The 24,314-nt window shown below is 40.1% G+C and overlaps 2 protein-coding genes across 5 annotated transcripts; one reads left to right on the forward strand and one right to left on the reverse strand.

Moving 5' to 3' along the window:
- Positions 1–10,656: 10,656 nt before the first annotated feature.
- On the reverse strand, positions 10,657–18,120 carry lpxn (leupaxin). 4 transcript variants are annotated; one of them, XM_086089205.1, is made up of 9 exons: positions 16,825–16,981; positions 15,970–16,037; positions 15,444–15,499; positions 15,043–15,133; positions 14,638–14,853; positions 13,695–13,895; positions 13,460–13,541; positions 13,223–13,371; positions 10,657–11,647 (listed from the first exon to the last, which is right to left on the reverse strand). In XM_086089205.1, the coding sequence occupies exons 1-9, from the start codon at positions 16,835–16,837 to the stop codon at positions 11,381–11,383; spliced, it is 1,143 nt and encodes a 380-aa protein (XP_085945331.1). In that variant the 5' UTR covers positions 16,838–16,981; the 3' UTR covers positions 10,657–11,380. The 4 variants fall into 4 exon arrangements, with proteins under 4 accessions (XP_085945331.1, XP_085945332.1, XP_085945334.1 ...); XM_086089206.1 differs by having other exon boundaries at positions 13,695–13,868; positions 16,825–16,920; XM_086089208.1 differs by lacking the exons at positions 15,970–16,037; positions 16,825–16,981 and adding an exon at positions 17,360–18,120.
- On the forward strand, positions 17,925–24,310 carry scyl3 (SCY1-like, kinase-like 3). The gene is made up of 14 exons (XM_086089204.1): positions 17,925–18,159; positions 19,177–19,351; positions 19,462–19,647; positions 19,726–19,839; positions 19,995–20,051; positions 20,142–20,244; positions 20,318–20,429; positions 20,510–20,587; positions 21,979–22,118; positions 22,205–22,386; positions 22,497–22,668; positions 22,740–22,892; positions 23,027–23,670; positions 23,889–24,310. The coding sequence occupies exons 2-14, from the start codon at positions 19,187–19,189 to the stop codon at positions 23,952–23,954; spliced, it is 2,172 nt and encodes a 723-aa protein (XP_085945330.1). The 5' UTR covers positions 17,925–18,159; positions 19,177–19,186; the 3' UTR covers positions 23,955–24,310.
- The last annotated feature ends 4 nt before the right edge of the window (positions 24,311–24,314 follow it).

The raw sequence follows: 24,314 nt of genomic DNA on the forward strand, positions 1-24,314 counted from the left end.
TTTGGTGCAAAACTAACTTGTGCAAAAAATTTGTACCTGTAGAAAAAAGTCTAAATTTGTATCTGTAAAAGTCGTGATTTGTATCTGTAAAAAAAATGTGTGCCTGTAAAAAAAAAATTTGTGTCTGTAAAAGAAATTTGTACCTGTAAAAAAAAAATGTGTATGTGTAAAACAAATTTGTATCTGTAAAAACAAATTTGTACCTGTAAAAGTCATGATTTGTATCTGTACAAAAAAAAATTTGTACCTGTACAAAAACTATAAATTTGTATCTGTAAAAGTTGCGATTTGTACCTGTAGAAATGACAACTTGTAGTCAAAGAAGTCGCCACTAGGAGTCACAAGTGGTTTTTCTGCTGCTGTTCAGTGACGTGAGTTTTGCTCCATTTGTCGCGCTACGAATGGAGCAAAACTAATTTGTACTTGTAGAGCGCCTGATTTGTACTTGTAAAGAAGGGGGCGGGCTCTGGTGAATGAAGGGTTGTTTTGACCAATCAAGTGAGAAGGATTTGAGCGGATTGGAGCGCAACCTCATTGGTTTAGCGAACGACGGTGGCGGGACTCGCGGAAGGATACAAGCAGGACACATCGTCGCCAACCAACATACATATTAAGAATACTTCAGTCGACTGAAGTATTCTTCCTCAACATACATATTAAGAATACTGAAGTATTCTTCCTCAACATACATATTAAGAAGTATTCTTAATATGTATGTTGGTTGGCGACGATGTGTCCTGCTTGTATCCTTCCGCGAGTCCCGCCACCGTCGTTCGCTAAACCAATGAGGTTGCGCTCCAATCCGCTCAAATCCTTCTCACTTGATTGGTCAAAACAACCCTTCATTCACCAGAGCCCGCCCCCTTCTTTACAAGTACAAATCACGGCGCTCTACAAGTACAAATCAGTTTTGCACCTTTTGTAGCGAGATAAATGGGGCAAAACTCACGTCACTGGACAGCAGCAGAAAAACCACTTGTGACTCCTAGTGGCGACTTCTTTGACTACAAGTTGTCATTTCTACAGGTACAAATCGCAACTTTTACAGATACAAATTTATACTTTTTGTACAGGTACGAATTTTTTTTTGTACAGATACAAATCATGACTTTTACAGGTACAAATTTGTTTTTACAGATACAAATTTGTTTTACACATACACATTTTTTTTTTACAGGTACAAATTTCTTTTACAGACACAAATTTTTTTTTTTACAGGCACACATTTTTTTTACAGATACAAATCACGACTTTTACAGATACAAATTTAGACTTTTTTCTACAGGTACAAATTTTTTGCACAAGTTAGTTTTGCACCAAATTTACCTCCATAAGCATCCTTCTTATATCTCCTCTTCACCAACACATCGAGCTGTTCTGGTGCTTGACAGGAAGCAGAAGGGGCTGTCAACGGGCCCGCAGCTTGGTAGGAAACAGTCTGGCACGATCGCGCGACACGCACACGCACGCAGCGACATGAACACAGATTCGCAGATGAAACACGTCAACAGTCAGCAGCATGGCTTCGTGAAAACAAACGCGCAGAGAGCGGAATGGGGGAGGGGGGGTGTATATGAAACAGCACGCCTTGTATGACTGGAGGGCTCTCCAATAAAGAGCACGCACACACACGTACACGCACACACGGGGCTCTCATAGGAAAGATCCTAGTGAGGTCATTTTCTGCTTCTTCAGCTGATCCGGAACATGTGTTGGGCTGTGATCTATACTTGAAGACTCCAACAAAAGAAAATACACTTTATGTATATTTATTTATGTTTTAGCCTCAAGCTCTGCTTGTAGGCGTCGTGTGCGTGCGGTTCTACCTTTAGTGTTGATGTCGAGCGTGCACCTTCCGAACATGTCAGGATCGATGCGATCTAACCGCCACCTTGCATCCTAGAAATAAAGAGAATTACTACCATAACAGCACATCTTTCCAGTTATGCAAATAAAACCCCGCACACCTATAAATAACGTTTTTTCTTTGAACCAAGTGCAAAAAAAACATGACCATCAATAACAATAATGCCGCGGACATTCTCCAGTCCCCACGTGGGGGGGGGTCTCGACGAAGAGATGAATTATTACGTGGTTGAGATGGAGCGCCGATGCTCGGGCCCAGGTGGAGAGCCACCGGGCGGCTTTTATTCGCCACCAGGGAAGTCATTAATACGCTGGGAGCCGCTTACGTCCATTGCGCAAACAGCAATGGCAGACACATACTTTATTACTATAAGCTGGATGCACAAACGGGCTTCTGTGCATTTGCATGACATATATGTCGTGAAGTGGTTTATGTGCTCGTACTGTGTTTACATTCCATTGGATGACATCCTTTTAATGGGAGTTAAATCTGTGAACGTGTCATGCACAAATTGCTTTTTTCGAGCATGTGGATCGGATTATATTTATGAAACTTTTATAGAGCGCAGCAGATAGCAATAGTCTTCTTTAGCTTTTTCGCAGTCGTAAACGACTACAATGTGCATTATTACTGCCAACTACAGGACTGGAGTGGAACATTAAATCCTATTTTATGACGGTTCACGTCGGTGTCTGTTTTTTATTATCATCATCAGCGTCATTACTTTATTCACTTTCCTACAGGCCTTATACTACACTTTTTCTGATTTGGAATGGCAATTTCTCAATAATATTAATATTTTGAATAAGTAGTGTACAAATGTACAAAAGCTTTTCCTGCTTTTATTTTGTTTGCTGTTAAGCAGTTTTGTAGGAGGAATCACAATATGTGGTTATTCTTTGATTATTCCAAACCTTTTGTTGTTGAAGGCTGGATCTTTTGCACACGCATTGAGAAATGGATTATGAATAATGAGATATATTAAGAGCAGGTACACGATCAATGCAAAAAAAAAAAAAGATTTGCCATGTACCTGAAGAATCTTGGTAATGAAGTATTTTTACTCACCACTGAGAGGGTCGCTCTATACATTACACTCTGGGGAGCGCAGCACTTTTCAGCCGGCACAGCGAGACAGTCGTCTGATTTATGAGCCGGCACTGAGCCCGTTTCACTGTATTCGGGTACAGGGCGCACCGCTGTGATTGAGAGTCCCTTTGGAAGCCAGCGCTCCGGACCCCTCACTCATCACGCTGCGCACACCCGCAAATGACTGGTCCTGTTTTGATATTGCACGCGCTCCACCAAAGTTGACAGAGTAACATTTACGAAGTAATCTGAGCATACAGGATACAGACTGTACTGTTCTTATAGGGCGGTGTTTTGGGGATTTTGTCCCTCGTAAGTCTCTCTAAGGCTCGGAAACCACAGATTCCCCTCGCCACCGAAGCCACAGATTCATTCATTATGCCATTTTTCCACAAATTAAAGCAACTCCCAGGTGTCTGTTGCATGTTTTAGCCATAATACCCCAAGGATCATGAATTGCAGTGGTGCCTTGAGATATGGCTTTAATTTGTTCTGTGACTACGCTTGTAACTCAAAACACAAGTATCTCAACATTCTCAAAGTATTTTTTCCCTATTGAAATTAATAGGAATGTGATTAATCTGTTCTAGCGCTCTCAAAAAAAATAAAAATAGCACTGGATGATATTGTACGCACACGCTGGTGACGCATTTCAAGGCAACTCAACGTGCTTTACACGAACAAAGACACAACAACAAGCATCAACAAACACAACAGTTAACAACATTCATGAGCGAAACGGAAGTTGCAAAAAATACTCAAATAACATACATTGGCAACATTCAAACACATTCACAGCAAACTAAAAACATTTAGAGTAAAAGGTTATAACACGACGACACCAACGCTTGATTGGTTGTTAGCATTAAGCTAGCGTACTTTTGTAAGACAAAGTTATGTGGTTTGGTTAAATACACAAATTGTAATTGTCACTCTTTTATGTTTAGTTTGATAGTAAAATGCAACTTGAAGCCTCTTTTTTTGAAGAATTGTTAACTAAACTGCGGAGTGTTGCGAAGTGAGCTTGAGTTGAGTTGAGCTCACTGCTACTGTCGAGCACGTATCCCAAATGTTTGCTTCAAAGTCAAAGCCAACCCTGCCACCCACCTCGAGAGTGTTACTGTGATGACGACTAACCGCTAATCCTAGAAAGTTAAGAACTTTGCCTTTTTGGCGTTGTTGTGTGCTGGCACATTAGCTCAAATTCAGACATGTTTTTGTAGCTATGCTGGCTAAGCTAGTGATTGCTAGCATGACTTGATAATGGTTTTCCTAAATTGGTGGATCATTACGTTTTCTCCATCAATGCCTTTTCTATAGCATTTTTCCTCATTAGGGTCACTGGTGAGCTGGAACAAAATTTGAACCCCGAGCTAATACATTTAACCTTTAAAAAAAAAAAAAGTACACAACACCGTATCAATGGCAGATGTTCCCATGCTTGGTTTTGTCATTCAAGGAAAATTCACATCTCAACTTTCTCCTCCTCTGTTGTCCTTGACATTTTTGATGTGTTAAAATATCAAACATCATCAAAATAAAAACCCCAGCCCATCGATGCTGGGAAGAATTTCTTATTTTGAAATGTGTTTCACATTTTATGTTATTATCGTATCACTAAACATGTCTACAAGCAACTTGGATTGGGAGCATAAATGAGCCACGGAGTCAGTAATTTGAGCTTTAATCCCTTAATGGAGATTTGACTGTGTAATATTTCCAGACGGACATTATGGAGGAAAAGTGAAGGAGATAAAAATGAATGAATAATGCCAATATTTCTGTTTGTTTATCTTTGTTGGCTACCATACAGATACCGATATATACAGTTAAGCCCAAAATGACAAATTTCCTGGCCAAATTTACTGTAAATCATTTTTTCTTTTTATCTGTTGATTGTATATCTTCTGGAAATGACACAATAATATTGCAAAAGACTGGAAGAACTTGTGTTTAATATTTAGAAGACATGATTTATTTTGGAAATTGAACATTTTGCCAAAAAGCACTTAAAAAAAGTGCTGATTTGGGTGGGTTTATTTTTGATAAGGGGATTTAATTCGCTACATTTTGCTGTAGCTCTAAATGGGTCAGAGTATAAATTTTGGGGGGAAAGTTCTGCTTACCGGTAAGTTTTATTTTTTCTGCTCAATTTAATGTGATCGCCTCTGAGCCCTCTGAGTCCCGCTCTGCCCCACTGGTGTTCCACAGAGTTCAATTCGAGAGTTCCTGCTTTTTTCATTGTATTTGCTGCCGCTTGGTTGCACCTTAAAATTAAGAAATCATGATATTTCTTTTCAGCCGAGGACAGAGCTGACCCTGTTTCAGAACAGAATAAGTCTTAACACCTATTCCTGACCTCCATCTCTTGGTTTCTGTTTTGGGTGTTTCTAACTCCTCCTGGTGTGACTGAAATCTATCAAATGGTTAGCAGTGATCTTGTCCTTGTCATGCAGGCCTTCTTCTTCGCAGCCTTGAGTCAACCACAAGGCTGTTTAAACCTCAAGAGGCAGATCAGTTCTGTTGGCCGTTATTATAGGCAACCATTACCGTTTCAAGAAAATCCCATAATGATGTGTAGTCTGGCGGCCACACAAGCAGTGGATTTGGATAAGCAGCGTATCTACAAATGGCCTTGTACCAGCCTTTAAACTGTTGTGGTCATTGACACCCCCCCCCCCCCCCCCCCCACACACACACACACACACACCACCACACACATACACATACCTCAGTCTTGACACCTGATCTGGTTCAGAGGCTTCTGCCATGTAAACGTCTACTGAATCAATGAGTGTACATGGCGACATCTTTGACCCGAAGTCTGATATCCAACTCCCACCACTCACCCGGAAAGATCAACACTCAAAACCATTCGACCAGCGCCACCAATCCCAGGCTTCCCTGAACCTTTTGCGCCCTGGCACGCCGTACTGTACACCCACACAATGACGCAGCTTTATGAAGCCATCCATCATCCTGACAGACTGCAGAGAAGAAAAAAAACAGCTTACTGTCTCTTCCTTTCCCATGAAACCCAAACCAGTTTGCTTTGTGGGCAACATTAAGTTCCAAGCATGCCCGAGCCAATACCATAAGGGTGAACCACTGTAAATTCGAGGATACACAGTTACAAATGACAAAAATAAAAAAATGTTAGCTTGTTAGCGCTCCATTTTGCTGCAGTGAACCATGAGTCTCCTTTTGAATAAACCTGTCTGCATGGCCGAGAAGTAAATATGAGATGCCTCGATCCGCATGTTATTTACAGATTATTCATTTTCTTGACCTGGATTTCCAATCTCTGGTTATAGAGTGTTTAAATTGGAGTCATATGTGGCTCTTTAGTCCCTCACCTGTAGCTCCCCATGTGGATCTCAATAAAAAAAAAAAATGAAATTAATATTTTTTTACATATTTTAATTTGTTGGATAAAATATTATTTAAATGAATGAATGATTTAGATTTTAAAAATATATATATATATATATATATATATATATATATATATATATATATATATATATATATATATATATATATATATATATTCAAAAAAAAGTTTGAGTCAAAAATTTTAAGTTGTTAGAAAGTAGATGAAATAGTTTTTAAAAATTACCTAAAAATGCCCCAAAAAGTGACCAAAAATGTTAGAGGAAAAGCAGAAAGTAACCATAAAATGTCCATGAAATTGCCAAGAATGTCATTTAAAAAAGTAACAATAAAAGAAATCCTGAAAGTTACTGTAAAAATGTCCACAAAATTGCCCAAAAAAAAACGGAAAATTGAAAGACAGGAAAGAAAATGTTCAAAAAGTAACCATAAAATATCCAAAAACAAAAGAAGAAATCCCCAAAATTACCCCAAAAAAGTACACTAAAAATTCCAAAAATGTCAGAAATTGATAGCAAAAACTGAAGAAAACAAATGTCAAAACATAGCCATAACATGTCTTTAAAAATGGAAGAAGAAAGGCAGAAATGTTCATTATATGTCCATAAAACTGGCAAAAATAGTCAGAACATTGATTTAAGTAAAGAAAGAAAAGGAAAGAAAATGTTCAAAAAGTAACCATAAAATATCCCAAAACAAAAGAAGAAATCTCCAAAAATTTACATAAAATGTACTAGTACACAAAATTACCAAAAATGTCAGAAATTGATAGCAAAAAAAATAGCCATAACATTTAAAAGAGAAGAAGGGAGGGGGGGGGGCATGTCCATAAAATTGCATGAAAAATTAAAGCTCTTGGGCCCTCAGTATATTAAACAAACTTTTGCCTTCATTGCATCGGTCAAAAATGGCTCTTTTGACAGGAAAGGTTGCTGACCCCATAAAATAGGGTATTACTCTCTCTATTGCGGATGTGGTCTGGAAAATAACCTCCACGATGGAGTGGGTTTTGGTATACTGTAGTTTTCCTAAATGCTTGGTGCCCTACCACTTGATTTACACAAAACCACCACGATGTGTTTAACATGGAGGTCCAACAAGAAACATTGGCAGGGGCTGTTGGCAAGATGAGACTGAACAACTGAAGGGGATTGCAGTAAATGTTTTGTCATTTTCGTAAGAACCTCCCATAGTGTTGGCCCTCGGGAGCCGACTCCATTTAACCCTACGTAAGCAGGAAAAAAAAACAGTTTTCAGGATCAGTGGGCGTACAGAGGAGGCCAAATGTGTGTGTGAGTGCGTGCCATGGCTAAGAGTTGCTCAGTGTACGGCCAAGAACAGCGTGATGTTTCTTTTGGACAGAGGAAGCAGTCATGGTATCAGGTGTGATACCTGCGCCGGCACCAGAGAAAACACGGCTAAAGTGGAGGAGCTCGCTCTGGCTGGAAGTTATTACAGAGGTGTTGAAGTTGATTTTTTTTCTCTCCCCATTGGTGGTCATACTCACGCTCGTTTGAAGTCGCACAGAAACACTTCTGGTCCGCTGAAGGTTTTGCCCAGCAGCACACATGCCAACGATTTTCGGCATGTTTTCTGATCTTCTTCATTTTGAGAAAAGTACCGGTATGTGAAGGTTACACTGGAAAGCCATTCTTTGGGCTTCCCAGCTTCCAGTAGTCTAGTTTGTATTAGATTTATTTATTTGTTGTCAGAATTGCCCAGGGTGCTTAAGTGCTGCCCTATGACATTTACACATTATTAGCAATGCCAGTTGTTGTTGTTGTTTTTTTAAACCAATCAGATTTCAAATCCACTGAATAAGGCCTGTTTGCTGTGAGTGAGCATTTTTCCGTCCCCTGATTGGTTGAGCTATATAAGATAAATAGATAGATAGATAGATAGCTAACCAGCTAGGTAGCTATGTAGCAATCTAGCTAGGTAGCTATATAGCAATCTAGCTATACATAGATAGATAGATAGATGGATAGATCCCTCTGACAGTTACAGGCTGTATTGAAGGAAAATGTTGTTTCGCGGGACCAGTCGGATGTGACCCATCATGTTTTTTTTGGAGGGTGGTGGGTCAGGCGACCATCCTCATTTCGGCTTGGACAGACACTTTTTACAGGAGTCTGGGTAAGTGGATTGGATTTCAGTTCAAGTAAAGGTTGCAACTGCACCTTCTTGCCCTCCTCACCCTGCGTCCCACAGTGTCCATTACGCCCCTCGACCACCCCACCCCACACCCCCCCATCATGGACCAATGCAGCCCCCCCCCCCCCACAACATTTCCTCCTCCGGTTCACTGTTGTAAATGTCACCTGAGTTACACTCTCTCCTCTGTGCACACATGGCCCTTTATTCAGCGGCCTTTTAAAAAGGACCCGCGCTCACATTTCATGTTTGCTCACTTTTACTACGTGTAAGCGAGTCCTCTTTATACCGCTTCATTTAGCTGTAAAACAACAGTCACAATTACTTTTTTTTCTTTACATTTTATTACATGATATTTTGCTTGTATATCATATTCCAGTTTTATAGTTTATCATTGGGTTTAATATTTTTTTCTATCATACTTGTTATGAAGATATAAAAATTCACATATGGAGGCATCAAAAAAGAAATTGAATCAATAATTTAGCTAATAAATGAAATTGTCATTATCAAATAATTAAAAATGAATTAGATGCATGTTACTCTTAATGTATATTTTAATTTTCTTTATAATTTCAGAAAATGAATTTACCGGTAAATGTGAAATAATTGCACAAAACTGAACCCACTTATTTCAAATGTTTGTAAATTTTCCATTAAATTGCCTTCATATGTATTTAATTTATGCATATCATAAAACTACAAAAATGTTGTAGAATTTTTATTTGTATTTATTGTATAAAATATAACCATACACTCTAAAAACAGTTGGGTCAAAAGTAACCCAATTATGGATAAAAAAAAATGGACCGATCCACTTTATGGGTCAATTTAACCCAATTTTTTTACCCAAGAAATTGACTAATATTTATGAGTTGTTTTACACTAAAAGACCCATTTTTTTTTTAAATCAAAGTTGGGTCAAATTGCCCCAAGTAGAGAATTTTTGACCCATAATTGGGTTATTTTTGACCCAATTGTTTTTAGAGTGTACATTTAATACTGTTTATTGTATATAAATAACACAAACAAGCATTTATATTTTGTATTGTAGGCTATATAGTGTTATCAATCTAAACATATTTTTTTAATTTTGCAGTTATTTTTATTGTTTGTTTTCACCTTTGCTCGTATATGCGCAAAAATGAAAACCGATTTTGTGGTCTGAAGTCAAGCGGTCGGCTTGTTGGACTTGACTTAACGACGCATTGACACTTCTTCCATGATGCAAAAGCTCATGTGGTGCATACAGACTACAAGAGGAGAGCGACGACAGCATGATTAATGCCCACCTCTGTAAGCACTCACACACAAAAAAACGAGTCTGAGCGAGTGGTCCAGAGGAAAGCTGAAGCAAAGCATCTCATAAGTCCAACAAAAACGAAGCACCATGCAGCTAAAGGTACGACGCTGCGCGGGGTCAACTGCAGGATATTCGTTCGGCGAGTCAGCTTAAAGGCGCCGTGAGGTCACTTTATAAGAAGGTTGTACAAAAGTGACGTTACGCTCATAAAAGTGAAGTTTTCGAGTTTAATGCGAGCACCGTGGCTCCATGTTACTTAGCACTTCTGAAGTTTAACAGACTCGTTTTATTTGCTACTTTCTGTATAAACATATTTGGCTTGGTGGGAAAAGAACCGGACAGGTATTTAAACTTGTTTTGACCAATGTCCGCAATGGTGTGTTTGAGGACATTGGGAAAATTGAAGATGCAAAAAAAAAAAAAAAAGTCTAACATAGTCTTCACATAGACAAATATCATTAATATTCATGCATATATATTTACTTATATGTGTATACAATAATATCTAACTATATTTTAATATGTATCTGTGGCTAGAAAGCAAAGCATGAAGAGTTCCCGTCGTCATTTTTTGTGTTTAAATAACATATCACAGTTCAGTATAGTGTGCGTAAAGCCTCAAAACCCGTTACAAGGTTACAATTTTTCCGTCGCAGCTGCCAATTATAATTTTTTCGTGATAGTCCCCTTCAGTTGTGCCGAGTTGCATCATTTGCTGTGTGTCCGAACGTAGTACCAATCAGTATACATATTGACTTTTTTTAATTGCATTTCGATATTTAAGTGTCTGTACAGTTTTTATATTAACATATAAAAATAAAGTAAAGAATAATTTAAAATGATGGCTTTTAACAGCAGATTTCCATGAGAAACTTAATAATATTAATAATAATAATAATAAATACATAAACAAAATATTGATTTCCGTAATATTCAAGTCAATTAATTCCACAAAAACAATTTGCTAAAAAGTGGGGCGGCTGGTGAACCACGATATCTCTGTAGTACACAATCTTTTAATTATCAATAAAATCTGTAATGGAATAACAGAAAAGCATGTCAATTAATGAAGCCTATTCTGAATAGCCGAAATACAACAGAATGCTATTTGCAGTTCATAGGAACAAATGAATCATAGCAATCAACAGGCAAAGCACATCGGCGGTACAATTTTACTTAAAAAATAAAAATTAAAAATAACACAAGAGCACTTTGCGGCTGATCCATCTCTCATCACCCGAAGTGAGTTGTTTGAGCGCTGCATTGATGTTTGGGCGCTCCATCGACAGTAAAAAATACTTTTGTTGACTCGAGCCCCTTCATCAATCTTCCACGCGCTGCTACAAAAGGAGTCTGTGTGGGGAATGAAGAGGGAGTCTGCAGGGTGCATGTGTTGCTGGCCAATTGGTCAAGCCGTGTCGTAAAGGAAACTCCGAAAACAAAGAATAAAATTCATTTTGAAACATTTATGTCAACAGCACACCTTCAAAAACGATGACACGTTAAAAATATCCTCTGGCAAATTTGACCTAAATTCCTTTTTCATTTTGAAATATATATACACATTTAAAACATCACACCAAGAGTTTGTTAAAGCACGCCGAGCAGTACGGTCTGCCTTTGTGCTCCTGAAAGATTCCCTGGCTGAGCTGCCGCAAACAGAAGGCGCACACAAAGTGCTCCGGGTGAAACTTGCCGTCCAGAGCCGAGATGCAGCGGCCCACGATGGGCTGACGGCAGCTGCCGCACAAAGTGCCCTGGCGCGTGTGGAAGTGCGTCTGGCACAGCGGGCGGCCGTCCAGCTCCATGAAGCGGCCGCCAGCGAATGGCTTCAGACAGTCCTGAAAAGGTCACAGGTGGCAAAAGTGCTCACATTCTGTACTTGAAAGACGCACACTTTTTTTTTTTTTTTACAAGCTACCACGACGACACATTCTCAGTTGATATCATAACTCATGTTCTGTTGGAGTGCCAGGTGCATCAACTTGTCCGACGGCTTGGTTGGCATTTCTCTCCTTCCTAATTTTCTTCAACTCAAAAGCTCTGCTAATCTCAAATCATCGCTACTTTCTACTGGCGTCTGTTCGTAATCACAGTTATGTAGAAGATAGAATTTCGCAGATGAGTTGAACATAACTTTTCCACGCCTACCAGTTGAAAAACGTACTTGACGTATATATACAGTATGCCAGTGGCATTAAACGGTTGAATTAATGAATATGTAGGTTAACAAAAAAAATTCTGAAAGCTACAAATTATTTTTTACCGTCAAATTTATACAATACAGTTTTGATAAAAGAAATGGGAAAAAAAACTAAATCTTCTCTACTCTACCCATTTTTTCACATTGGCGAGCTATCATAATAGGTAAAAGGCATTAAATGTTGCTGCGTGCTATGAAGAGAAAAAAATAAAAATTAAGGCCAAATTTAACTCAATTATATACAATTACAATTTTGACAATTTCACACAAAATAAAAATCTTTGCTCCCTATTTTACAAAGCTAGCTTGCATTAGCTAAGGCTTTTATGCTATCAAAACATTGTGTACCTATAGGTTTGCTAACTAATTGTAAATAGAATGAAAACAGAAAAAGTCACTTTTAACTGTCAATTCTGTACAATTAAAATTGTGATAACTTCGCATAATAAGAAAAAAGAAGAAAAAAGAAAACTCTGCTCCCTTTTATAAAGCTACCTAGCATTAGCTAAAGTTTGTATGCTATCAAAACAATGTGTTTGTATAGGTTTGCTAACCAATTGTAAATGGACTGAGAAGAAAGAAGAAAAAAAATGTTTCAAGCCAATTTTAACTGTCATTTCATACAATTACAATTTTGATACCTTGACACAATAAAAAAAACTCTGCTCCCTATTTTATGAAGCAACCTAGCATTAGCTAAATATTTTACGCTACCAAAACAACGTGTTCTTATTGGTTTGCTAACTAATTGTAAATGGACTGAAACGTAAATACAATTTTGCTAAATTCAAACAATAATAATATATATATTTTTTTTTATCTTTGCTCCCTATTTTTTTTTAGCTAACTAGCATTAGCTGAGGCTTCCATGCTATCAAAATAATGTGTTCCCATTTTGTTAACATTGTAAATGGACTATGCATATTGTATATTGTAACTGCTAAAGTAGCACAGATGGAGATTTTTTTGTTTTCCAACATCAGAAGCTTGTGGCACAAAATACATTCGCCACAAACCATTGTTGGACCCAATGCCAAGATCTCAATCAATCAAGATCTCAACAGTGGGTTGACTTTACTTCTCTCTATTTATGTCTCTTTTTATTTTCAAATCGTACTTTCCTGCCACTGTGGAATGGAAGGATGCCGCGTGGATTTTAGAGAAATGACGATAAGATACAGTAACTATGTAGGTGTCAGGATGAGGAGCTCACCGCGCAGACGAAGCACTCGGGATGCCACGTGTCGTTGGCCGCCGTCAGGTAGTTCTCCGTCACTGCCCCCCCACAGCCTGCGCACTTGGGGGCAAAGAGGCGGTAGAAGTCGCCGGAACAATAAGGCTTCCCGTCCTTCTCCAGGAAACCTTTGAACACACGTCAACAATGTCCTCATTTCATTTGCTCCTTTTTTTCCCCACAAGACCCCTTGCGCGGGTTTCGTCATCATCGTACCGTCATCGCCAAAGAAATCTCCGCAGTGTGCACAGAAGAAGTGATCTGGATGCCAAGTCTGGTCCAGAGCTGTCAGGATGTTCTGTAACAACAAATACCAACACATACTTGAAGTCGGACTTTGTATAATTACATGAATCCACAATGATGGAGTACTTCGTGTGGATTCTGAATTGTCCGCTGGTGCGAATGTGAGTTTATATGTGGCCTGCGATTGGCTGGTGATCACTCGTACCTGCACAATGGGCCCTTTGCAGTAGGCACAGCGTGGAGCGAAGAGCTGCTCGTAGTCGTGCTTGCAGTACGGCCGGCCGTCCCTCTCGAAGTAGCCGGTGGTGCTCAGCTCCGTCTTACACGCTGCACACACAAAGTGCTGCGGGTGCCACATCTCACCCAATGCGGCGATCATCTGAACAAAGCAGCAAAGAAGCAGGGACTTCACACACACACACACACACACACAACGGAAATGCACTTACACACAAAACTGGAACGATCTGACACACACTTCTGAAACACTCTCACACATAAAACACGCTCTCACACAAAAACACATTTTATTTATATATATATATATATTACTGAAACACTCTCACACATATGGAAATGTTCCCGTACACACTCTCACACATGCAAGTAAATCTCTCACGGGCTTCTAAAACACTAACACTCACTACTGAAATCTTTGAATGCACACTACTGAAACACTCACACAGACTACCGAAAGTGTTTTCACTCACACCCTACTAAAATTCTCTCGCAATTATTATTATTATTTTTTGCTTACATACATGACTACAATACACTAATGCACAGTACTGAAACACTCTCGGGCACAATAATGAAACACTCATGCACTACTGATGTGCTCTCACACACACTATTGAAACACTCTTACAGTGCTGCTGTAATTTTGTTTAAATATACTACATAAAAGCTCTCACATTAAAGTAGTGATTTATTTTCGTTCGCACACAGGACTGAAATGCTCTAAGACACAGCGTTTTAGTAGTGTGTGTGTGTGTGTGTGTGAGTGAAAAAGATTTAAGCAGTGAGTGCAAGGGCGTTTCAGTAGTGTAGGTGAGAGGATGAATGATGACCCTGATGGCTCTTCATAAGTTCACGTCTACAGCAACAAGTTGCCTTTGCAGCTTTTGGTTTGTGTAGCCTTCCATTACCTTCCCCACAATAACTTTTTTACATGCAGCACAGAGGCCTTTGGCTGCGGTGTGGACTCCAATCTTTTCCAAGTCAGTGGTCAGTCCACCGAGAAGATCATCGATGCTGTCTGTATCTTCGCTCCCGGCTGAAGCCTTTGCGCCGAAATCCCGTTGATCGTCTTTTGTTTTCTTTTCAACGGACTGTTCCTGTAAAAGCGGCGAAGATGCTGCTTCCTAAATGGAGACAAGAGGCCGGACATGAGTTTGCTCAAAAGGTCAGCTGAGTGATGATGACGTCAGGTAGCATCAGTCTCATCATATTGGAACAATGCTGCCCCCTCTTGATGAGAGTGGTTAAGTTCATCAGATCAGACAGCCATTCATTTTCTTCTGCGCGTGCTCACGGGAAAATACAACACCCACCTGTGATGCCAGGCTCATCAGATCTTGCAAAATGGAATCCAGTTCTATGGTGGGTGAGTCCTGGGAAGCTGCCTCGGGAGGAGGTGGCTCACTAAAACCCCACAAGAGATCAAAATGTTTAGTTCTGTTTCATCCCTGCTGACCCCCAGAGGCGATGTGTAACAGCACAGGGTAGCACGAAATAAAATTACTTGTAAGAAATATAGTACTTGAAAAGTGCCTGTAGGCAAGTAAAGGTTTTTATGATGGCAAAGTTGAACCCTCGAAGAACAAATCAGTTCAATTCATCTCAACGGGCAAAATAAAAAAAGAAATACATTTAAATGAGTGTACCAACATCAGTAAAGGGATTGTGTTCAACTGTGGAGGTTTCGTTTAAACAATATTTAGTGAGTGAACACCTGTAAAGCGTTAGGTTAGATCCCTTTTTAGGTCTAGTGCTCGCTGCAGCTGACACCTGTGGAAAAAGAAGTAAAAAAATACATCAACAATATATTCGCTTGTTTCTTTTAAATCCTAATGTTTCGCTAGCTAGTTTAAAAAAAGAAAAAGAAAAGTATAGCTAGCTAGCTAACAGCATGTCGGATAACAGCTGATGCGAACGAAGAGCTGACGTCTTACATCGTGGGGGGAGGGGCAAGTCATGTGTGTTCGCCACACACCCAAAAATAGGAAAACTGAAATGGTTGAAAACAATTTAACTTCACAATTAAGTTCTACATAGTTGTCAGTCTTTGTGTGCTTTATATTTCAAATTCACTTTACCACATCTTTAATACTAATGAATTATTTCATTATTAAAATAACCCAAGCTACGTGTACCACTTGTTTTTCCTCTTCGATCAAGCCCAGATGTTAATTAAAAAATAAAATCAAATGTGGCCCAGCCCTGATCTATACGTGATATTGTGGTTAGTTTACAATGACCTCTTTAATGGTTGCATTACTGCCTTCCGAAGCAGTCGGATTGAGGGCTAGCTCCTCCAACAGCAGATCTGAAACAACAACAAAATTCTTTGCACTTTTGGTGATAAAAGTTGAGCCGGTCGATGTGATTGTGTTTGCCGTAACACTCGTCTGAGAGGGCAAAGATGTTTGTTTTATCTGTTTTGAGGTGAATTTGTGCTAAAAGGTTTCCTCAGGAAGTGATGTCATAATATTTTACAGAAGTAAAACTTACTGAAAGAATCTTGTGGGAAATACGCAAACGTGTCTAATCAACTCAGGCTGGGTGAACCTGCACAGATCTTAATGGTGGTAAAAATCTAACAATATGTTTATTATTCTGGAATAACCTCCACTAAATATGTGCAAGCACTCTCACTGTCCATTTTTAATGTTGGTCTTTTAAAGCCATTTTTATTCTTTAGCTTTCATCTCAGGATGAGACTGCATTGTTTTAGTGTGTTATTGTGTTTACTGATTTTTTATGTTGCTATTTATTGTTTTGTTTGTCTTCTTTTTTGCTGTTTTTTTTTTTTTTACTTCTAGTACAGCACTTTGTATGCGGCTGTGCTTGTTTTTAAAGTGCTCTATAAATAAAGTTAATTTGAGTTGAGTGGTGTATAACTGCACTGCACCATACGGAGAGCTGCTTCTAATATTTTTGCCTTTCTTGTGTTGCTGAATGTTAAATCATCCTGTAAAGAACAACAAAAACGATGATGCAAATTATTACTCCTCTGACAAATAATTTCAATCGAATGTGAGCATTTGCCTCAGAATCAAAGTCAACTGATTTTTTGAGAATCACAGGAAATAAGTAGGAAAAAGTTGCCTTACCAAGCTCATCCATGTTTCTCTCTGAATGAATCTGTGTGAATGATGTTGTTTTCCACTCTCTGCAACTGCTGTGTTGCTAAAGTAACCAACCACAAGCCATATCTTCACTTCCTCTGACGATATTTCTGTAATGTTGCTGAATACAGACTTTTTTTAAAAAAATTTTTTTACTTAAGCTCAGCCATTCTAATATGCACATATTGTGAATACTATCACTAAAAAGGGACAGTCGGATATTTTGTTTTCGGAAGAGCATAACTGCCTCTGTCAGTTTTGACTGACACAATAAAATAAAATAAAATGCGAATGAATTCAGTGTTTTTTTTCTTTTTCTCCATGTCTGAAAAGATTTTTAGTCAACCTTGTAAGTGTATACCAAAAAAGTTATATTAAGGAAACTAACGGGACTCTTCTAAATTTTTGTTTGTTTGTAGGTTTATTTTTGTTTTTCTTCAATAAATTACTTGGGCAAATACGCTATATAGGCCAATGACTTTTATGTTCCAACTTAACACACTCAACAAATATGGATCACCTGTTGTGTGGATCTGGTGGTCACGTGACGTTCACAATACGGCACGTGGGCACTTCGACTTCGAATTCAGGCTGAAAACGGGTGGATTAATCTGCTTAATTCTTATTCAACGAATACAATATTAATCAGAACACCGTGTTTAGATTAATAGACCACAATGCAAAAAGGTTTAGATTTAAAGTACAACTATTTTTAAAGCGTGCAGTATAACGTAAAATACAATGTTTTTTTGTTTTGTTTTTTAAATAAGTTCAATAACAACTGAAACTGAACATTAAACAAAATTCTTGGCCACCATATGGCAGAAGTCACTTGCGAAAGCGTCATACCTCACACCACTGGAGTCGAGACCATTATCACTGAAATCGGGGAGGTTTATATTTCGTCCAGATTTATTTTATTACCTAAAAAATACTTAACAGTCAAATTAAATTTTGTTAGTAGATTTTATTATTGCAATTAATGTATTAAGACGTTCAAAACTAGACATAAATTGGGCAAACATTTTAATTTCTAAACGTGAATTGCTCACCCCCGTATCTCATGGTTTCGTCAATACCGGAAATGTACGTGTTTACAGCGCGTTAGCATAGTCGAAATGAACGCCATTCGCTTACTTTCATTTTTGTAAACAACAACGTGATCATTTATATTACTCGCGTGAATTAACACATCTCATAAAGCGCCGCATGGTGGTTTGGACGAAATTCGGGCTACGGCGAGTCGTAGCAATGGCCAACTGGCAAGGCAACTAGCGAGGTTGGCTAACCTCTTCCTCGTTGACAAGTGGAGTCGAGCAGGTAAATGACGGTCATAATGTGTTGAGAGTTTCATGTGCTTTTCTAGCCCAAGTGACATCCTTTAATGGTGTTTTCAACGGGCGCTTTGAACGCAATCTCCAGTGTTGCCGAACTACGTCTCGGCTCGGGCTTTTCAAGTTGAAAGCCTTGTTCTGTACCCCGTGTGGACAGGACTTGCAAAAACTAACACAACATATTACATGCATGAATGTGGAGGAACATAAATCAGTATTTATAATGGTACAGTATGCGCGTGGTATTATTTTTAGTATGATCATTTTAGTAATTTAGGTACTAAAAACTTGTGTTTGGTGAGTATCTAAGTCATTTATCATTTATTTACTAAAAATATTGTGATTGTGATCACATATGCGATTATTATTTCAAAGTCCTCTTCCTGAGTATTTTTTTATAAGCAATAAATGAACCTGTATTAAAATAAACAGTATCAGATTTATTATACGTAAACGTTTTGGTCTTATAAAATAGGCTTACGCAAAAATAAAGGCGAATGAACAATGAAATAATATGAAAGTTTCAGTTTTAATTGTTAAATTATTAATTACTCGTAACCTAAGATCTTTGTCTCCCTCCTCTTTAGTTTCCTTTGAGGAAGCAAAGACAGAGGTTTAAAAAAAATAAAAATAATAATAATAATAATAATCCCTTCAGGACTTGGGAACGTACTGTATCTGTTACATCGCCGTTGCATGCAAAGTAGACCACAATTACGTTGTCTTCGATTTTTTCAAGCACTAAACTTGTAAATAACATGCATAGATGTATTAAGTAAATAAATAAACAAAGCCTATCTACCAACGAAAATTAAACTGTAAATTGAAAATTGCATTCTACCACGTTGTGATGTCAATTTGAATTTGATTAATTGTTCAGCCCGACTCGAGGCCTTTGTCAAAGTTAGCCAAACCGGAACAGCGCTTGTCCACTGCATATGATCTGAAACCGTCATGACGTCACAGCGTTAAATGCAAAGAGCCCATTCACATCCACGTCCAGGTGAGCGGCCATGGGCGCCGAGAGCAGCGCCGTGCGGAGCTGCACGCCGGAGGAGCCTCTCCTGAGTCTGCCCTTCGGTCTCACCATGTTCTCAGCTGTGCTCCAGGACGGAAGGGCCGCGTCCGTGTTTGTGCACAAGCGCGGCAATGAAGATAAGGTCAATAAAGCAGCTAAGGTATGTTTATTTAAAAAATAATGTTCAGCAATCCATTTCAGCTGTTGAACCGGTGATGATGGCGCTCGTCATACCTTTTTTGAATGCAATGAAACTCTCGTCCGCTGCAGCACCTGAAGACCTTGAGGCACCCGTGCCTGCTGCGCTTCCTGTCCTGCTCAGTGCAGGACGGCAGCATCCACCTGGTGACGGAGCGCGTCAAGCCCCTGGAGCTGCTGCTGGACGGGCTCTCCCCTGAAGAGATCTGCGCCGGAATCTACGACCTCCTGCAGGCGATCGTCTTTCTGCACGAGAGGGTGAGCTGGCCACAAACGGAGGAATCTTATTGCAAAACACGTGGAATGTTTGCTAACCCGTCGTCCTGAACCCGCCAGGGGAAATCAAGCCACAACAACGTGTGCATCTCGTCTGTGTTTGTCAGTGAAGATGGACATTGGAAACTCGGAGGGATGGAGACGGTCTGCAAGTTCTCGGAAGCAACTCCAGAGGTAGGGTGACGTTGCTTAAATTGGACATCTTAGAAGCAAAAAAAAAAACGGACTCCGTGACTGCTTATAACTCCGAATTTTTGTGAGCTGCCTACGTCAGGAAATATTTCTCACAGGAAGCCGTTCAGATTTAACGTTGATGTTCTTTTCTTCAGTTTCTTGTCAGCATTCAGAGCGTGAGAGACGCCAGCTGCGTTCCACCAGAGGAGCAGGTCAGCATATCAAACGCCCATCTCGCCGTCACAATGACCAAGAGACTTTTTTTTATTTTTTGGGTGCTAAAAAAAAGTTGTTGTTTTCAGGTGGAGGGCTTTAAAATGCTTCCAGATAAACACGCACACTCTCGGGACTGTTACTCTTTCGGCTCCATGCTTGAGGCCCTCCTGCCGCTCTTGAACGGTTACGGTGAGTAATGTCAGCTCCCGTTTTATTCAAAAATGCGACATATGTCTTATCGTCAAGGCGGCTTTTCATCCAGTGTCGCAGGAGCTGTCCGACAGTCTGAAAAAGACGCTGCAGGTGGGCCCGCTGAACTCTGACCCCTCTCGTAGGCCCGCCCTCAGCTCCCTGCTGACTCATGATTTTTTCAGGTGGGCTCGCGATTGCGCAGCCGTTCGCTTGCCGAGATGATGTTCGTTTGAACGCCGCACGCTTTGTTTCTTGTGCGCAGGAACGACTTTCTGGAAGTGATGAACTTTCTGAACAGCCTCACGCTCAAGACGGAGGAAGAAAAAAACGAGTTCTTCAAGTGAGGAGCAAAAGATTATTTCAATGGCTTGAAATTGGTAGTCTTGTGGTGAGGTCGCCTGCCTCACGGTTGAGGGTCGGGGTTTGAATCTCAGCTCTGCACTTCCTGTGTGGAGATTTCAAAAACAAGCATATTGGCTTCATTTAGATTAAATTGATCATTGGTTTAAATAGGCCAAGTCAGGGTGGGCAAACTACGGTCCGCGGGCCACTTGTAGTCGACTCTGTTATATAATTTGGGCCGTCGGGCATTTACATGATCAAGGGCCCTGCGCTAGATTTTATTTATTATAATTATAATTATGTATTATTTCTATTCACTAATTTCCTTTGTTTTGAACACTTTTACGTACGGTATGTATTTAATCATTTTTATTTGTATTAAATATTTGGTTTATAAATTAGGATAACATTAATTAAAAATAATATAATTTCAAATTTAACATTCTGGATTGGCTGGCAGCCAGTTCAGGGTGTGCCCCGCCCCCTGCTCGAAGCCAGCTGGGATAGGCTCCAGCGACCCCCGCGACCCTTGTGAGGACAAGCGGTTAAGAAGATGAATGGATAAATTAGCATGAATGATTTTGTTAAACTTTTTGTTGTGAATAACAAACATCCATTTAGTGTATAATTGATGACTATTATTGATTGAATTATTTTTTTTAACCCCCAAAAAATAAAAAAATACTGAATTATTTATTTTTAAATTCTGCAAAAATAGACAAATAGGAGGTATGCTGTGCTTATTGATAATTAAATACGTAATGTGTAAATTGAGTCATTATGAATAGTAAAATTTGATATGTCAAGTCATCTATATTCATATAGTTTTAAAACTGTTTTACATGTGCTGTACATTAAAATAGTTTGAATCAATTACAGATAATCATGATCGTATTTAAAAAATGCACATGAATTTATTTTAATTAAAATAATCTTAAGTATTATTATTTAAAGTCTAAAATCTTAAGTATTTTTGATACACATATTTACCACCCCCACACTTTTTTTTCTACCATACCTACTAATTATTTCAAAAATCAAATGAAGCCCTTGAACAAAAAAAATGTGCCCACCCTTGTCTAAGTCCAGGTTGGACACTGTCTTCAAACTGTGAGGCAGACATGCTAACCACTAATGCACAGTGCTGCCCTGAGAAAATACAGTTTAAAGTATCTCACAAAAGTGAGCACACCCTTCACATTTGTGCAGATATGTAATTATATAATTTCATGGGGCAACGCTGAAGAAATGGCATTTTCACTTAGGGGTGTACTCACTTTTATTATTTTTTTTGTTTAGCTATTAATGGCTGTATATTGCATTACTTCAAAGAAAGATATATTTGAATATCTGCACAAACGACCGATGAGATACTGTATGTTTGTGCAGGTTTCTTCTCGACAGAGTCCAGAGCCTCCCCGAGGAGCTTACCGCTGCACGTCTCGTCCCCAAACTCCTCAACTCGCTGGTGTTTGCCGAGCCGATGGCGGTTAAAAGTTTTCTGCCGCATCTCCTAAAGCCAAAGAAGGGTACGACAAAAGAAAGAGGCAGACGTGACACTCCCTCCCAGAAAAACCCGGTCCCTAAAATCTTCTCTCGTCGTGTTCCGGGCCAGATATCACTTGCGGTGAAGAATGCCTGCTGTCTGTGGCCCTTTACCGCAAGCACGTCATCCCGCAGCTCCTCAAGCTCGTCAAAGTCAACGAGGAACACGTGCGGATGGTGTTGCTGGCGCACATCCATATCTACGCTCAGTTCTTCTCCCACGAGGAGCTGAAGATTCAGATCCTACCTCAGGTATGCGCGGACCTTCCTTTTGCACATCGCCAGACTTGAACTCAATAGAGCATGCATTTTTATCTCCTTTCTGATGCAGTCTATACCAAGTAATTTTTTTTTCTTTGTAGGTTTTGCTGGGATTGAGAGACACCAATGACGCTTTGGTCGCCATGACGCTGCAGAGTCTGGCCGTGTTGGTGCCTTTGCTCGGGGCTCAGGTGGTGGTGGGAGGAGAGAGAACTAAGGTCTTTAAACTCTCCACTCCCAAGTTCAGCAGGTCGGCAGAGGCCACGCCAGAAAGTAGGTCAACACAAATATGATTAAATTCAGATGCCAGTTTTGGAGGCTGATTGTTTATTTTGTGATTGTAGCGTCACCCGTGCACATCATGGGCGGTTCGTTCCCTCAGATGGAGCAGCCTTCCAAGGTTTTGAATTTGTTCCCCAGACCGCCTGAGGACAACTCGGGGCGATTCATAGGGAGAAGGGAGATTTCAAGGAACTACACGCTGGAACCGACATTGGGTATGACAACTGAAGTGGTGATGGTAGCGAATGTTGATTTCTTGTCAGGGTTCGTTCAAGGTCCTTCAAAAAACCTTCGCCTCTTAGTGGGATACAGGCATGAAGACTAACAGGGAGGTGTCTTTGCATTGCAGGTGTCAGTAAACCCACGTTTCTCCCCTTAAATGGCTTCCATCAGCACGGTGACACTAACTCTTCCAGCTCCGAGGAGGCAGCGCACTCACCCAAAGGCCGCGTGGAGGACTGGCCCGACTGGAGCGATCCAGACGATGGCGAGGAGCGGAAGAGCCAGCCGGTCCAGATCCTCATCAAAGCCTCGGATGCGGCCAAAAAACACCAGACTGTAGAAGCTGAAGAACCTTGGGATGACTTTGAGGACACGGAAACCGCCTCCGAGGCCTCTCCGGTTGTGTTCACTGCGCCTCCTGGACAACAAACCACTGAGCCACAAAGACTGGGAGCTTCCAAACCGCTCAAATTGAGCTCAGGCGTGCGACCGGCCAATCAAGCCCCAATGGACCCCAAGTCTGCTGGGCCGCAGAAGCGCGAGGGTACGGGAGGCCTCGGGGAGGAGTTCACCATCAAGGTGAAGAAGAAGCAGCAGCGAGAAGTGGACCCAGAGCTGGATTTGTTTGCCGACATGGTGCCGGACATCAAGATGTCCTCTTCGGCTCTGCTCATACTGAGCGCCAGCGGCGATGCCAGGCCGATGGCGCAAGACGCTGCTATCGACACAACAATGCTGTCGGCCAAGTTTGCTGCTGCCAGTGTGACTGAGGTGAGTGGACAACATGGCGTCCCTTGGTACACATTCCAAAAACATGCATTTTTTTAAGTTCATTGAAGAATTGTCAGTAGGTGAATAAATCAGATGGGATGTACTCCATTTTACAGGATAAACAGTGTACAAAATGGACAGATTAGATGTTGAGCTGAAAATGATTTGATAGAAACAAATGACTGGCCCACCAATGAAAATGTTTTTCTGTATCGCAGGCCGAAGCAGACGGTTGGAGTGATGGGGACGACTTCAACTGGGAGGATGAAAATGGTTGGGGATGATTTTTTTACCAACACTCCTATAAAAAAAAAAAGAAGAAAAAAAAGGAAGAATCCCATGAGATGTACCAACTTTGATTTTCGACTTGCCTTTTGTTTATTCAACTGGAAGGAATCAATGCTGATCAGACGGGTGGGTGATGTTAATGAAGCCATTCTTAATTGCTTGCCAACTGACACAGATGATGCTGACAGAACATGCGGTGGAAAAACTGTGTTATGTGCCAACTTCGCTAAGGGCACGTGAGGATCTGGAACGCGTGGCAGGTTTGATGCCCAGATTTGTTGCACTTTGGATGAATGTGAAGTATGCGTTAGATTAATTTATTAGCGGCTTTTTTGGGGGGGGGGTGAGGTTGCTGG

This window comes from Leptonotus elevatus, chromosome 11, assembly GCF_054856555.1.
Source record: "Leptonotus elevatus isolate MCC_2025b chromosome 11, RoL_Lele_1.0, whole genome shotgun sequence".
In the NCBI taxonomy this organism is placed as follows: domain Eukaryota; kingdom Metazoa; phylum Chordata; class Actinopteri; order Syngnathiformes; family Syngnathidae; genus Leptonotus; species Leptonotus elevatus.

What these genes read in the sequence shown, in the direction of transcription:
- lpxn (XM_086089205.1), bottom strand. An exon ending in AGATTTCTTTGGCGATGACG is followed by an intron (nt 13,372 to 13,459) that starts GTACGATGATGA and finishes GTGTGTTCAAAG; the next exon opens with GTTTCCTGGAGAAGGACGGG. An exon ending in CCGAGTGCTTCGTCTGCGCG is followed by an intron (nt 11,648 to 13,222) that starts GTGAGCTCCTCA and finishes TGACCTTTTCAG; the next exon opens with GACTGTCTGAAGCCATTCGC.
- scyl3 (XM_086089204.1), top strand. Translation starts at nt 19,187, where the DNA reads ATGGGCGCCGAGAGCAGCGCCGTGCGGAGCTGCACGCCGGAGGAGCCT. An exon ending in GCCGCTCTTGAACGGTTACG is followed by an intron (nt 20,245 to 20,317) that starts GTGAGTAATGTC and finishes CTTTTCATCCAG; the next exon opens with TGTCGCAGGAGCTGTCCGAC. An exon ending in CTGACTCATGATTTTTTCAG is followed by an intron (nt 20,430 to 20,509) that starts GTGGGCTCGCGA and finishes TCTTGTGCGCAG; the next exon opens with GAACGACTTTCTGGAAGTGA.